This window comes from Punica granatum, chromosome 4 (assembly GCF_007655135.1).
Source record: "Punica granatum isolate Tunisia-2019 chromosome 4, ASM765513v2, whole genome shotgun sequence".
Lineage (NCBI taxonomy): Eukaryota > Viridiplantae > Streptophyta > Magnoliopsida > Myrtales > Lythraceae > Punica > Punica granatum.
In genome coordinates this window covers 3,427,656-3,442,313 of record NC_045130.1, presented here as the reverse complement: position 1 = coordinate 3,442,313, position 14,658 = coordinate 3,427,656, and the positions used below count along the sequence as shown (strand labels likewise).

The following is a 14,658-nucleotide window of genomic DNA, read 5'->3' as shown; positions in this document are numbered from 1 at the left end:
TACTTCAAATCAAATCAAAAGTCATATACGGGCAGAAGCAGCGCTGCGAACAAAACAGTTAAACATAGATATCTTGTTTCTGAAAATCAGCAAACAAACATTATAGATTTCTCTTGTGGGATATGTCAAAAATCTATTATTGCAATATCACAAGGGACCGGCAGATTATTATTATGGAATGATTTTCTTCCTATTGTATTTATGTACATATCCATTTTTACCATACTTAGGATAGCCTATTTTTAGTCATAGATCTTATTTTCCTTCTATTAATCAGAACTGAATTGTATACATACCTGATGAAAATGAATAACAGAGATAAGCTTTTCTGTCCAATCTCGAATCTTGACATGGTATCAAAGCATCGATCTTGAAGGAATTCATCAAATTTTCATCGCCGGCCTACTTGTTGGTCGAGCTTCTTCCTTGCCAGTCTCAGAACTGAGCGTCACCCCTTTGAGTCGTAGAGATGTCGAAGAATGCAGACAGCGGAACTTCTGGTGCAAGCATGCCACTGGCATATGTCCTCTCTCCCTCAGATGGCCTCGGGACCCAGCTTATCTCCTGCAAACTCAACGGCAGGAATTACAACACCTGGTCACAGGCGATGCAAACCGCATTACGGGCAAAGAACAAACTTGGGTTTATCGATGGCAAAGTTCAGCAACCAGCAGAGGGAGAATCCTATCACGATCTATGGGTAACCTGCAACTCAATGCTCGTTTCCTGGATTTTCAACCACTTAGACGAAGACTTACAGAATTCTGTAGCTGGAGCCAAAAATGCCAAAATTCTCTGGGATGATCTCAGAGAACGATTTTCACAAGGTAATGAAACGAAAATCCACCAACTCAAATCTGACATTTGCTTGCTCAGACAGGACAGGAAATCCGTTTCAGAATATTACTCAAAATTGAAGAGTCTCTGGGATGAACTAGATTTGTACCTTGATTTACCGGCTTGTACTTGTGATGCCGACGTTCGAATGGCTGCCCAGAAGGAGAAGGAAAAGGTTCATCAATTTCTAATCGGGCTCAATCCCGAATTCTCAACCATTCTCTCGCAGATTCTAAGTATAGAACCCCTGCCGAATGCCAATCGGGCTCATTCGATGGCCGCGCACGATGAAACGCAACGCTTGATTGCTCAAGGAAGGGATTCCAGCTCCGACGTAATGGGTTTTGCAGCCAAAATCGCGATCGACTCCGGGGACAGTAACCCTAATTTTGGGCCCAACCGAGGTGATTTCAAGCCTCGCGGTCGACCGTTCTGTGATTTTTGTGGGCGAAATGGACATCTTCGTGCCACTTGCTACCAACTTCATGGATATCCACACTCCGATCAGTCGAATCAACGGAGTTCTAAGGGGAATCCGTCGGGCCAGTCGCGATACGGGGGAAAAACAGGGGTGCCTTCGACCGCTATCCCTGCGCAGAAAGGGAATGGTGTTTTGGGTTTCGGATCCTTCAATTCGAGGCAATCGGGCAATTTCAACATGGGCGGGTCATCTCAGGCACGTCCAGCCCAAATGACTCGTGGGCAATGGCGGCCCAATTCCGCGACCCAGCATTTTAATTCATCCAGTCCAGCGGGCCATGTAGCAGCTCAGGCCCAGGCCCATGGAGACCAGTCCACAGACCTCAGCAAATTGGCCCATCTCTCTGAGGCTCAGTTACAGCACCTTATGTCGATAGTCTCACGTGATGATGGTGAGGTCAATCGACTAAGTGGTGAGAAATTTGTCCCTATCACTTCAAAAATTGATTGGATAATTGATTCGGGAGCTTCACGACATATGACAGGCCGTTTGGATAATCTTTTTGATATTACTCCCATTAATGATGGTCCGATAATTCATGTTCCGAATGGTACAACGAAAGCCACCTTTGTTGGGAAAATATCATTTGGAGCTAATATGGTCCTTCATAACGTTCTCTATGTGCCGGATTTTAATTGCAATTTATTGTCCGTGGCTCAATTATTTCGGGAACTTAATTGTAGTGTACACTACATCTCCGGACTATGTTTGATTCAGGACCGCACCTCGGGGAGTACGATTGGAGTGGGTGAACTTCACGGGGGGGTCTGGCTTCTACGACGAGTGTCTCCGTCATTTCAGAAAACACGGGCAATGAAAGCAGATGCTGAAGACATTTGGCACAAGCGGTTGGGACACCCATCTTGTCGGGTTTAGTTTGAGAATAACGCTATTTTTATGCATCGGTCAGATAATAATGAGCCTTGTGACGTCTGTTGTCGAGCAAAACAAACGCGGTCCAGTTTTCAAATAAAGCTTCTTTTCCATTCCAATTGATACATTGTGATATATGGAGACCTTATAAGGTTTCTTCCATTACCGGTGCTCGGTATTTCTTGTCAATTGTGGATGATTTTAGCCGCGGTGTGTGGGTTTATCTTCTACGCGATAAGTCAGAGGCGCAGGTTTTCTTGATCAATTTCTGCAAGTTGGTTAAGAATCAATTCGACCGAACAGTGAAAACGGTGCGAAGTGACAATGGATTGGAATTCATGAGCCGAGTCGTTCAGAATTTTTTCTCCGACAATGGGATCATCCATCAAACTTCATGCATAGACACGCCTCAACAAAATGGGCGAGTCGAACGCAAGCACCGTCACATTCTGAATATAGCTCGGGCTTTAATGTTTCAAGCCTCTCTTCCTATTGATTTCTGGGGGGAGTGTATTTCTGCTGCGGCACACCTCATTAATCTCACCCCTTCGAGCATCTTATCAGGCAAAACACCATTTGAGCTACTTTTTCGTAAGAAACCGGATTATCAGCATATCCGTATTTTTGGTTGTCTCTGCTATGCACATTATAGCCCTCGTTTCAAGGATAAGTTTGGGCCACGTTCAAGAAAGTGCATTTTTATCGGATATCCTTTTGGGAAGAAAGGCTGGCGAGTTTATGACTTGGAGAATCGTGAAGTTTTTGTTTCTAGGGATGTGCGATTCTATGAAACTGAATTTCCGTTTAGCGAGGATAAACCCACGGACTCGATTAATACCGGTTTTCGTTTCTTGGATACTTCGGGCCCAGCCACTCAGGGGGAGCAATTCGCCCCGTTCGGTTCGCCTCTGGCCCAAACTGTGGCCCCCAGTTCCGCTGAGCTGAATCCTGCTACAACTGGGCTTCGTCCGGCCCAAGTCCCTTCAGCTGAGCCCAGTCAGCCTTGCTCATCTACTCAGCCCGATTCCCCTGTTGCTCCGTCCGATCCGGCATCAACTGGGCTTATTCCGGCCCAGCCTGCTTCTTTTTCTGCTGAGCCCATTCCTCCTCCCTGTTCGGATCCGGACCATTTTGTGCTCGACCCGACAACTACTACCGAATCGAATAATTCTGAGCCACCAGCGGAAAGTATTGCTCGTTCTAAGGCTCCACGGAATATTCGTACACCGAGTTGGCTTAATGATTTTGTCTCTCACACTGCTCGTTGTTTTGACTCTACCTCACCCACTCCATCGCACACTCCTGGTACGTCTCATCCTCTTGAGCACTATCTTACTTATTCGAATATCAATGCGGCACAATTGTCGTTTCTTGCCGCCATTGATTCCGACACAGAGCCAAGAAATTATTCTGAAGCCGCTAAAGATCCACGATGGCGTCTTGCTATGGCAGAAGAAATTCGTGCTCTTGAGGATAACGGTACTTGGGTCGTACAGTCACTCCCACATGGGAAGAAACCCATTGGGTGTAAATGGGTTTTCAAAACTAAAAGACGGGCGGATGGTACAGTAGAGCGATATAAAGCTCGCCTCGTGGCGAAAGGGTTCACCCAGATTGAAGGGGTTGATTTTCATGAAACTTTTGCTCCAGTAGCGAAACTAGTCACAGTACGTTGTTTATTGACTGTTGCTGTTGCTAAGGGATGGGAAATGCATCAACTTGATGTTCACAATGCCTTTCTCCACGGGGACTTGGATGAAGAAGTTTACATGTCACTTCCTCCCGGTTTTCGTTCGGGAACTGCTGGTCAAGTCTGCCAGTTGCAGAAATCTTTATATGGTCTTCGTCAAGCTTCCCGCAATTGGTATTCTAAATTTGTCACGGCTCTCATGCATTATGGTTTTCGGCAGTCGGAGACCGACCACTCTTTATTCACTTTCTCTCAAGGAGGTGTATTTCTTGCTGTCCTCGTTTATGTGGATGATATGATTCTCGTGACTAATGATCCTATCTCTTGTGCTCACTTTAAGGATTATCTTCATCAATGCTTTCGTATTAAGGATCTTGGCCCATTATCATACTTTCTTGGGATAGAAATTATCCACAGCGATTCCGGCCTTTTTCTCAATCAACGGAAGTATACTTTGGATATTCTTACTGAAGCCGGCATGCTGGGTTCTCGGCCTGCTCACTTTCCTATGGAACAACAACATCGGTTATCTCGAGATAGTGGCGATCCCATTCCCGACCCAGGATTGTATCGTCGTCTTATAGGTCGTCTGTTATATCTTACAATCACCAGGCCTGAACTCGCTTATCCTGTCCACATTTTATCACAATTCCTACAGGATCCTCGTCAAGACCACTGGGACGCTGTCATGCGAGTACTTCGCTATCTCAAGCAATCTCCAGGACAAGGGATATTTCTTCGACCGACCTCTCTATCCTTGACGGCTTATTGTGATGCCGATTGGGCTAGTTGCCCTATGACTAGGCGGTCTTTAACTGGGTATTTCATTACTTTAGGCGGCAGTCCCATCTCTTGGAAGACTAAGAAGCAAACGACGATCTCCAAATCCTCAGCCGAAGCCGAATATCGAGCCATGGCAGCAACCGTTAGTGAACTTTTATGGCTCCGTGCCCTCCTCCGATCCCTTGGCGTCTCTCATGACTTTCCCATGCGCTTGTTCTGTGACAACCAAGCAGCCCTCCACATTGCCTCCAATCCAGTTTTCCATGAGCGCACCAAACACATAGAAATAGATTGTCATTTCATCAGGCAACATCTATGCTCTGGAGCTGTCGAGACATCTCATGTGTCTACGCGTTTTCAATTGGCAGACATATTTACCAAGGCACTTGGGCGTGACCAATTTCATTTTCTTCTCAGCAAGTTGGGCATTCGGGATCCTCATTCTCCAACTTGAGGGGGAGTATTATGGAATGATTTTCTTCCTATTGTATTTATGTACATATCCATTTTTACCATACTTAGGATAGCCTATTTTTAGTCATAGATCTTATTTTCCTTCTATTAATCAGGACTGAATTGTATACATACCTGATGAAAATGAATAACAGAGATAAGCTTTTCTGTCCAATCTCGAATCTTGACAATTATTGACTAAATTGAAATGCATTGGGATATGTTGAAATGTACTATTGCAAGATCACATAAGCCCGATAGACGATCCAAATTGAATGAATTATTTTAATAAACACGAGATGTTTACTCGTTGGGTATGTTGACATTTACTATTGCAAGATCACATGGGCCCAATAGATAGGCCAAATTGCAATGCATTATTTTGAAAGACGAAAGTCAGACCTTGCAGTCTCTATCATTTCCATCTCCGAAAGAGGAGGAGGCTGTTTTTTATCTTGATTCCGGTTCTTCTTGGTGTCCATGAAGACGAATCCCCACAGAAATGGGGCGAGTGAGACTCCCTTCTCGACTTGGAACTTCTCCTAGAAGAAGATTATGGTGAGTACTTCAGTCACCGGGAACATCACCCCGATGATATCTCTATATCTATATGACCAAAAAAATTATTTTAATGAAAAGCTCAAAAAAAATTTATATTGGGGGTTTAGTATACGAATATCGCAAGTGGGACTTCTCCTATATCTTTATTTCGCCTTCTGTAATTCTGTTATGACAAAATATATATGTATGAATTTCTTTTTTCAAGGTGGAATATATACCCGAAGCTTTAATTAGTGTTGTTATCCTTATTCTGTACAGACTGGGGGTTGCCATGGTATATTAATATTTTTCCGTCATACAGATGTGACCATTTAATACGGGTATTGATTCTGTTATACAGGTACTAATTAATGGTTCTGTTATACCCCTTTATTTTAGCTACTTTTTTTTCTATTTCCTTTTTGCTAGTTGATTATATATATATATATACCTTGCGCTTACTTTTAATACATTTATACAGTTAAAGGCAATCTTAATTCTTCCTCCAATATTACTGGAATTCAAGTTTCATATATTAACCGAGTATTTTCGATAGACTGGCAAGCATCTCCGTTGAAAGATAGTGGGCATTTGAGCTTTGCAATCAAGGAATTCCTTTTGTTTGATATAGGCGCTATTTCCACTTCATCACTTCATAACTATTATGAATATATATGCGATATCTTCACATTATGGGGACTACAATGTATTTTTTACATATAAAGAGTTAACTATATGCAATAATTTCATTGAGGTCCACATATTTTTTTTTAATTTTTTTTGTAAAGCTGTACTCGATATGGGTAGCTGTATTCTATATATATAGAGTCAACCTTACAAAATTACACTATATATATATAATAAAAACCAAATTCAAAAGCAGCAGAGATGCAAATCAAACAAGATAACATAATTTCGGAAGATCCATAAACAAGCATTAAAAGAAGTATTTCTCGTGGGAGATGTTGAAATATATTATTGCGAGATCGCAAGGGACTGGTAGAATCGGCCATATTGAAGTGCATTATTTTTTCTACGAGATGTTTCCTCGTGGGACATGTTGAAATCTATTATTGCAACATCACATGGGCCCGATAGACAGGCCAAATTGAAATGCATTATTTTTTTTTAAGGGAGAGAATGGTTGTTCATTTCCATCTCCGAATGAGGAGGATGTTGGTTTTGATCTTGATTCCGTCTCTTCTTGGCGTCCATGATCTCTTTATAAAAGTATGAAACGAATCCCCAAAGAGATAGGACGAGTGAGACTCCCTTCTCGACTTGGAACTTCTCCCGGAAGAAAATTACGGCGAGGACTTCAGTCACGGGGAGCATAACCGCGATAATAATCCCGGAGGATAGGGAGGAGGCACAGAAGATGACTCCCATGGCTCCTACGAAGAAGCATTGCCATACGATGGCACTAGAAATAAGTACCATGTAGTACTTGGATTCTCCAAGTCCAAATTCCTTTGCTTCTCTTGGAATTACCTGCAAAGATAATTTCACGGCGAGATTGGATATCGAACTGTGATTTTTCACTTATTCTACAATATGAAATATTATATAGTTCTTCAGCAGAATGAAATATTATATGGTTTCCATGTTAAGCTACCTTTTGATCTTTTGTTATGGGACCCATAAGCACTATTGTGGTTGCTTACTTGGAAGAGTTTATTTTATTTTATTTTTTGGCATGTGTAGCCGAATAAATTCAACGATGAAGTTAAAACTAGTACGACTGCGCCTATTTTTGTAAATTATTATTATTATTTTGATAAAAGCCTTAGAGTTTGATGTATGAACCGAAGCAACCAAGAAAATCAGTTTCACGTCCATGCTGTAAATTGCTTTAATTCCTGACCTCCGAAATAATTAAGAAAATCAGCGTTCAGATGGTGAGAGTCAAAGAGAGTACACTTACTTCTGATTTCGGGTTACAGTTTTGTTGGTTCCATGGAAAGTATTTCCATGAAAATATATACAAGATCTAATTTAGATGACTTGTTTGATCGGCTTAAGAAATGATTAAGTTGGATATAAGGTTTAAGAAGTTTTGACTGTTAGAAGAAAACAAAAGAAAAAAAAATCATTTTTACTATTTTTAATGAAATCACGAAACATATTCACTTTGTCGATTGAAAACAATATCATTATTCGGATGATCACTTTGTTTAAGGTTGGCTTTTTCGTTCATCAAAAAGTACCTACGAAACTGTCAAATAAGAGAAAAGAAGAAATCCACCCGTGTCCATGATTATTTGTCCCAACCTCAAACAAAAAGTTGACACAAAATCAATTCTCATGTCATCATATGTTGTATCAGTCATGGTTATTTTTCACATACACCAATGGATGTTGGGAAGTCTAATACACCCCAACTAAATTTAAATTTAGATCACATCGGTCCATTAAAAAGTAAAATTCTCTAAATCGTGGATATTCTTCATTCACGAAATTCGAACTCGAAACTTTTTTAAGGAGATTGGATGCTGAACCACCTGCACTTACGACGGCTTTTATGTGATTCAACGATTCTATGTGGGTGATATGGCCAAGATTAAGTGGATCGGGTGTACGTAGTTGAGCCGAGTAAGAATATATAGATTGTAATTTTCAGTAGGGATGCACAGAGAGAGAGAGAGAAGTAGAGGCACGCGTAACGCATAATAATACCTTAAAGTCATTGTTGATGAACATGCCGACTATGCAGAAAGCCGCGGTGGAGAAGCTCATGACAAGCTGATACTCCAACACCAGCGAGTAGCTTAGGACCTGCTTGGTCTTCTTGTAGCCCATCTCCACCAGCGGAAGTACGAAGCCGTATAGACCCGAGGCAGCCAACGTCATCAAGAACCCCACCACGTACATCCTGTTCGACTCCCCCTTTGGCTTGTCGCTATCCGAGTGCAGCGCCAGCACCACCGCCGCCAGTGTCAGCAGGAACACCGCGTTTACTGTGTACGGACTAAACCTGTATTCAACATATTATGCTCCCGGTCATGAGGCAATATATTAAGAATGAGTTGTACCTTCATACATATAATAATCTAAATGGTAAGTAATTTAATGTTTATATAATAGGCGGCAGAACCTCTGCTTCACAAGGAGGTATGCGAATCCGGCAGTGAATGCGAGCTGGGTGGAGAGGATAAGGGTCACAGTGGAGACGGGGATTCGTTCGACCCCATAGGCATAGAGGTAGGCATCCAACCCTGTGAGGACTCCGGCAACAACAGCGGAGGCGAATAGGAACGGTTTCAACTGGAAAAGCCTTGGGGCGGGGTAGCTGCAGCCTCCCTTGGCAGTGGCAATGGCCCACTGGCGACGGCGGTGGATGTAGGAGATGATGAGGGGGATGATCATGAGGGGCCAGCCGGCCCCCTCGAGAAAGCTAGGGAGCCACACTCGTTTGCCGCCATGGATGAAATAGAGCCGTGTCACGAGGGGCCCGCCAGGTGTCCCAGCGCAGAGCATGATGCAGTTGAGGACTAGGAGGAACTTCTTGAGAGCGGGGTTGCTGGGGTTTGCTTGAGCGGCTTCTGCCATTGTGGATCAGAGAGCTATCAGTTACCCCTCCCTGTGATGATGAAGATGATGGTCTCTACCTGTAACCGACTTGTGTTTATATATAGACGGCTTGGACGACGTGGCCGGGGACAGCAGAGCAAATATACCCGCAAATATACAGTGAATGCTACACAGTCAAGTAACATCTAATCAATCAAAGAGCGTGTAGCGCGGTGACATATGCTTTTACCTGATAACTAAGAGGTTTCATATTCGATAATCGTTGGAAATACCCGTGCCCTTTTATTAGCTATTATGATTTTTATTTTACTGTACTAGATTCATAAGTCTCTGTATGTAATAAAAAAAAGGTAACATTCCATCATTGACAAATATTCAATTTGATTATTTGTTACACATTCAATTAAATAAGTAATATTCATTGAATATTTAATTAAATTTTCGAATACTAAAGTATACATTAAAAAAAAATTTAGTCGGAATCACTGTGCCTCATTATTATATTACTTGATTGCTTTCTTAATTCATTTCGGCTTGGGTCCTACACCCAAAATACTTATAAAGTGCACGATTTCCAATTTCTTATTTTTACTTTTATTTGCCTTTCTCCTCGCCTTCTTTTTGGGTTAATTTTCTCCTTGCTTTACTTTCATAATTTGCTTTTCATTATCCAAGTGTTCGACAACTCGTAGTGAATTTCTGAAAATTTCATATGGTGACCTGTGTTTGTAATAGGGAGAAATTATATATATATATATATATATATATATATGGGTATCTATACCATTACAAAAATAGAAAAGAAAAGAAAAATGTTTTGTTTAACATTTATTTTCTGAAAAATCTCATAGAAAAATAAGAATAATTAATTACAGTCATATAATAAAATTATAATGGTATTTATATTTAAATAACTGATATATTACCCGTTTTTATTCTAATTTCTCCCTTCCACTCACTTCTCTCTTAGGCACTCTCTCCTTTCCTCTCTCTCTCCCTTCAACTTTCAAATTTCACTCCGTCCAAGTGAAAATTAAATGATACAAATGAGTTTGACCAATTTCTTGCTTGCATCGTGTCATTTGGTCTACATACCATGCTATTTCTTCCTGTTCATATGTTATGATATAAATATGCTAACTTTGGTTGGTTAATTCAATCAGTTCATCGATGGTCGGCAAGTATGATGGTCCTAATGATGATCTTGCACATATATTCTACTACACACCTAATTCTAAATTATGTTTCTCTTACCTATGGTATGAAACCTAGGCTATATAGGTATTTCTCTCCTTTTTTTAGATGGAATATATGCCGAAAATTTTAAATGCTCTTATTCCTCTTTATTGATCTTCCCATCACAAAATTATAGATAATAATATTTAGGTATTGATTCTGTTATACAGCTCATCAATTTGAGAACACCATCATCATTAATTAAACTAACATTAAACCAGATATTATTCCTCGTGGCACATGTTGAAATCTATCATTGAACGATCACAACCGGCCAATAGATAGGGCAAATTGAAATGCATTATGTTAAGAATCCAACCTCGTAGATTAAAATCTATCATGGCTGCAACGCGATCACTTTTGTGGTGTGTTTTATCTCTTTATAGAAGTATGAAATGAATTCCCAGAGAGACAGTGGAGTGAGACTCCCTTTTTGACTCGGAACATCCCCTTGAAGAAGATTACACGGCAAGGACTTTGGTCATGGGGAGCATAACATTTAATCCCGAAGAATAAGGAGGAGGCACAGAAGATGACTCCAATGGCTCCCCAGAAGAAGCATTGCCATATGCACGATGGTATTCAAAACTATATAGTACCATGTATTGTTTGAACACTTTAATTCGATATTCCATTGCTACTCTTGGAACTTATAGCAAAAATAATGCCATGCTTGGAGATGTTACTCATGATATATATTAATTACTGGTAAAGAAGAATTTACTGATGGCTACATTAGATATCTTACTGTTTGTTCTGCATCAAAACTTATATGTTTCCCATATTTTAGCCTCCTTTTTCTTTTTGGGTTTCGTCTTTACGTTTTGGGTCTCATATTCAAACCAACACCCCCCCCCCCCCCCCCCCCCCCCCCCCCCCCCCCCCCCCCCCCCCCCCCCCCCGAACAAAACAAAAAAAATGTTATGGGTCTCAGTGCCTCTCTGACTGCTTCCTTGGAATTTTCGGTGGATGGAAGATCAAACTTTTTATAGTTGACTCTCGGCGCGCGCGCGCACACACACATATATATATATAATATATTATATTATTGCACTATATATAGAAGCATGTCTCCTTCGCGGAGTTTCTCCTTTATTTCTTTCCAAAAATGAGATAACCCTCTTCCTCATGTCTGTTTACCTTTTTCTTTTCGTACTTTTTGCTTTGCACAGTGTCCTATATATTTTCAACATTTATAAACCTCATATGTTCAATCATGCATCGTGCCAACAGAGTTCCGCGTCCAATGTATAGGTACATTTCTTCTATTTCTCCCAGCCGATTTTAGATTATTACCATTCATTGCCTTACACATGTTCGAGAGATATTTTATACCAAGGTAGATCTTCATCGCTATTTTTAATAACGTTTTTTCCCTCATAAATTCTATCATTTATTCTATAAATTGAGTAAAGTTGTTTTTTTCTCCGATTACAAAAAAGATTCATGAGATGTAATAAAAAATTAAAAATGTATACAAATGATCACAAGAAGTGGCAGAAAAAACTCTTGATTTCTATGTATTGGTGTGCGCCAGTGTACCAGAGTTTTCCCAATCAAGTAAAACATTTATTATATATATTTATATATACATGTCATTTGTATTTTCCCGATTGACTTTTATTTTTTTATCAATCATTGCAAGGTAGATCTTCATAGCCCATTCTCAAGATTCGTTCCTGATGATTAAGGTAATTTTAAGGATACGGTATAACGAAAGAAAAGCATACTAAATATAGTGTGTGTGTATATATATATATAATATATATTTCTCAAATAAAGCTTCCACTGGCTAGAGAAGTGGACAAATTCATCAGTCCTTTTCTTTATAAGGCCCCATAACCTATTAGGATATATTTACTGTATATAAATAAGAGATTATTGACAGTTCTGGCCTCACTTGCACTCCAATCATATATGAGAAAGTCAACATTCTTTGACACATTGTCACGTTTTGGATTTTCAAACCCTATTCCCAGTAAAGGATGATTCCCAATCTCAAATCCAACAAGAGGATGAGGAGGAAAAAGCATGAGGGGTCCCCACAATAGCTTGCAAGCTTGGACCAGTTTCACTTATTCTCACTAAATGTGCCCTTCAACTCAATTGAGAAGTCGCAAAGCAACTGAGACAAATTGACAAGTTGGGGACGGTGGGGCCAATTTCTCTTATTATCATTAAATGTGCCGTTCCCTATGTAGTACGTAATGTTTCCTTTAAAAAAAATTTCTTTTTATTATTTTACTTCTATTTTTATTAATTAAGTGTAAATTGGAAGAACCCAACAGTGACACCCGACCCGTCTTTGAGTGTAAACTGGAAGAATAACCCAACACCCCACACGTGTTCTATGAAATATGCCACTGTTCCCTAATAAGGAAAAGTGAAGTATGCCGTTCCCTTATTCTAAGTGACGGTCCCTATTAAGCAGAAGTAGTACGCCGCCCCTTTATCCTATCAAGAATCAGAGGGTCTTATATAATGACATGGGAATTACAGCCGTTCACTCCATGAGTCCCGCATTCCGCTCATGAGCGAACGGTTATGATAATTTCGTATCACATTACACATGGTCATGTAAGAAATTTTCACTAAGAATAAGTGACGGTTGGGTAGGTTCCATCAATTTCAATTTCCTTTCCGTAAAATTCAGTCGGATTCGAGTCTCAAGTGTTTCCGGATTTTGGGTTTTGTTGGATTTTTCTTTAATCACCCCACTCGATCGAGAGTGTTGGTGTTATTGCAAGAATTTAGGTGAAAAATAATATTTTTATGTTAAATGTTTCTCAGTTTCTGTTTATATTTGAATTCTTTATTGTCGAAACCACTTGTATAGATACCATGAAAATCGATAATATATTCTCATGATGCATTTTTCTATTGTTTTCGATATATTATATTAATTATAATTTTATATTTTTATATAACAAAGAATTTTATCATTGTTGATGTCATGATCATCTTAAAGGCTCTTATCGGTGTGAATCCTGATATCCGAAAGACCAATTGGATCCCGACTAAAACAGTTGAGTTGGGTCGATTCATTAAGGGGTAAATATTTCACAGCGTGAATTTTCTGTATTTATAAGGACTTGAACTCTAAATCTTACTTAAGCGGAACAAATATCAAACCGCTTAAAGTAACATACGTTGGTATCTTAAAGGCGCTTTAACTCTTATATCTCTATACGAGAATATGTTCTATCATTTTAATATTATTTATCTTAATTAAAAAAAATACTTCACATGCATAACGCACATTCAAATTCACTACTATATATTGTATATTGTATTTACTTATATTGAAATAGTTAACGATAAAGTTAGATGGTGACCGCGCTCCTCCATTTCGCTTGTATTGGGCAAATTTCCATATCTTTTGGAATTATCTTAATTTTGATTAAACGGGTAAAGACCAATCGCGTCAAACCAAGCAAAACACTGTCTCCATTATTGCTGCAAATTGCTTTTATTTTCTAAATCTTCCCCAAAAAAGTTAAAAACATAAACCAAAACCGAAACCAAAAAGAAATACCAAATAAGAGCTTAATCCAAATGGTAAATAGAGTGTGAATCCTCGGCTTGAGGCCGTTGATCGGTTTATATTTCACTGTGGGATGCCATGCAAAACATCTCCATGAAATATCCTATTTTTGGTATCGCATACATAAAGACATGATTAGTTTCACGAACCTCACTGCATTAACCTAATTAAGATTTTGTAATCTGATTTTAAGATTTTAACTCTACTCACTACATAACAAAAGTGAACAACACAATTATTACTTTTTCATTTTTCTTCAATTTTTTTAATCATTCAATTTAATTTTTAATAATAAATTCTCTCAACTATTCATTACTTTTTCTACAATTCAACAATATAATCATTATTTTTTTCAACTATTCATTACTTTTTTACACTTTTTCTCATAGTTCAAAATCACAATCATTACAAACCAATTAAAATCAAAACTCAACTTAACTCAACTCAAAAACCAGACACACTATAAATAATTCTTTCTTGTTGTACCAATATAGGGATTCGATTTAAGCAAACCAGGTACAACATCGCATTACAGTGGAATATCTTCAAGCTCAAGAAGTGAAAACCGTTCATATAAGGGAAAAAGAAGAGGCCAGATTGCTTTATTCTAAGTACAATTTTAATTTTCCCTTTTTAATTTTCCCTTTATGGAAAAAGCAAATAATAGTTTAAAGTTTTGATTGGTTAAGG

At 39.3% G+C, this 14,658-nt stretch overlaps 1 protein-coding gene across 1 annotated transcript; it reads right to left on the bottom strand.

The window, feature by feature from the left end:
• Positions 1 to 6,546: 6,546 nt before the first annotated feature.
• On the bottom strand, positions 6,547 to 9,259 carry LOC116202821 (purine permease 1-like). The gene is made up of 3 exons (XM_031534441.1): positions 8,752 to 9,259; positions 8,334 to 8,631; positions 6,547 to 7,148 (listed from the first exon to the last, which is right to left on the bottom strand). The coding sequence occupies exons 1-3, from the start codon at positions 9,204 to 9,206 to the stop codon at positions 6,786 to 6,788; spliced, it is 1,116 nt and encodes a 371-aa protein (XP_031390301.1). The 5' UTR covers positions 9,207 to 9,259; the 3' UTR covers positions 6,547 to 6,785.
• Between the last annotated feature and the right edge of the window lie 5,399 nt (positions 9,260 to 14,658).

Coding starts and splice junctions, on each gene's coding strand:
- LOC116202821 (XM_031534441.1), bottom strand. CDS start 9,206: ATGGCAGAAGCCGCTCAAGCAAACCCCAGCAACCCCGCTCTCAAGAAG. Junction 8,632..8,751: donor TACCTCCTTGTGAAGCAGAG/GTTCTGCCGCCT, acceptor TGTTGAATACAG/GTTTAGTCCGTACACAGTAA. Junction 7,149..8,333: donor TCATCAACAATGACTTTAAG/GTATTATTATGC, acceptor TTATCTTTGCAG/GTAATTCCAAGAGAAGCAAA.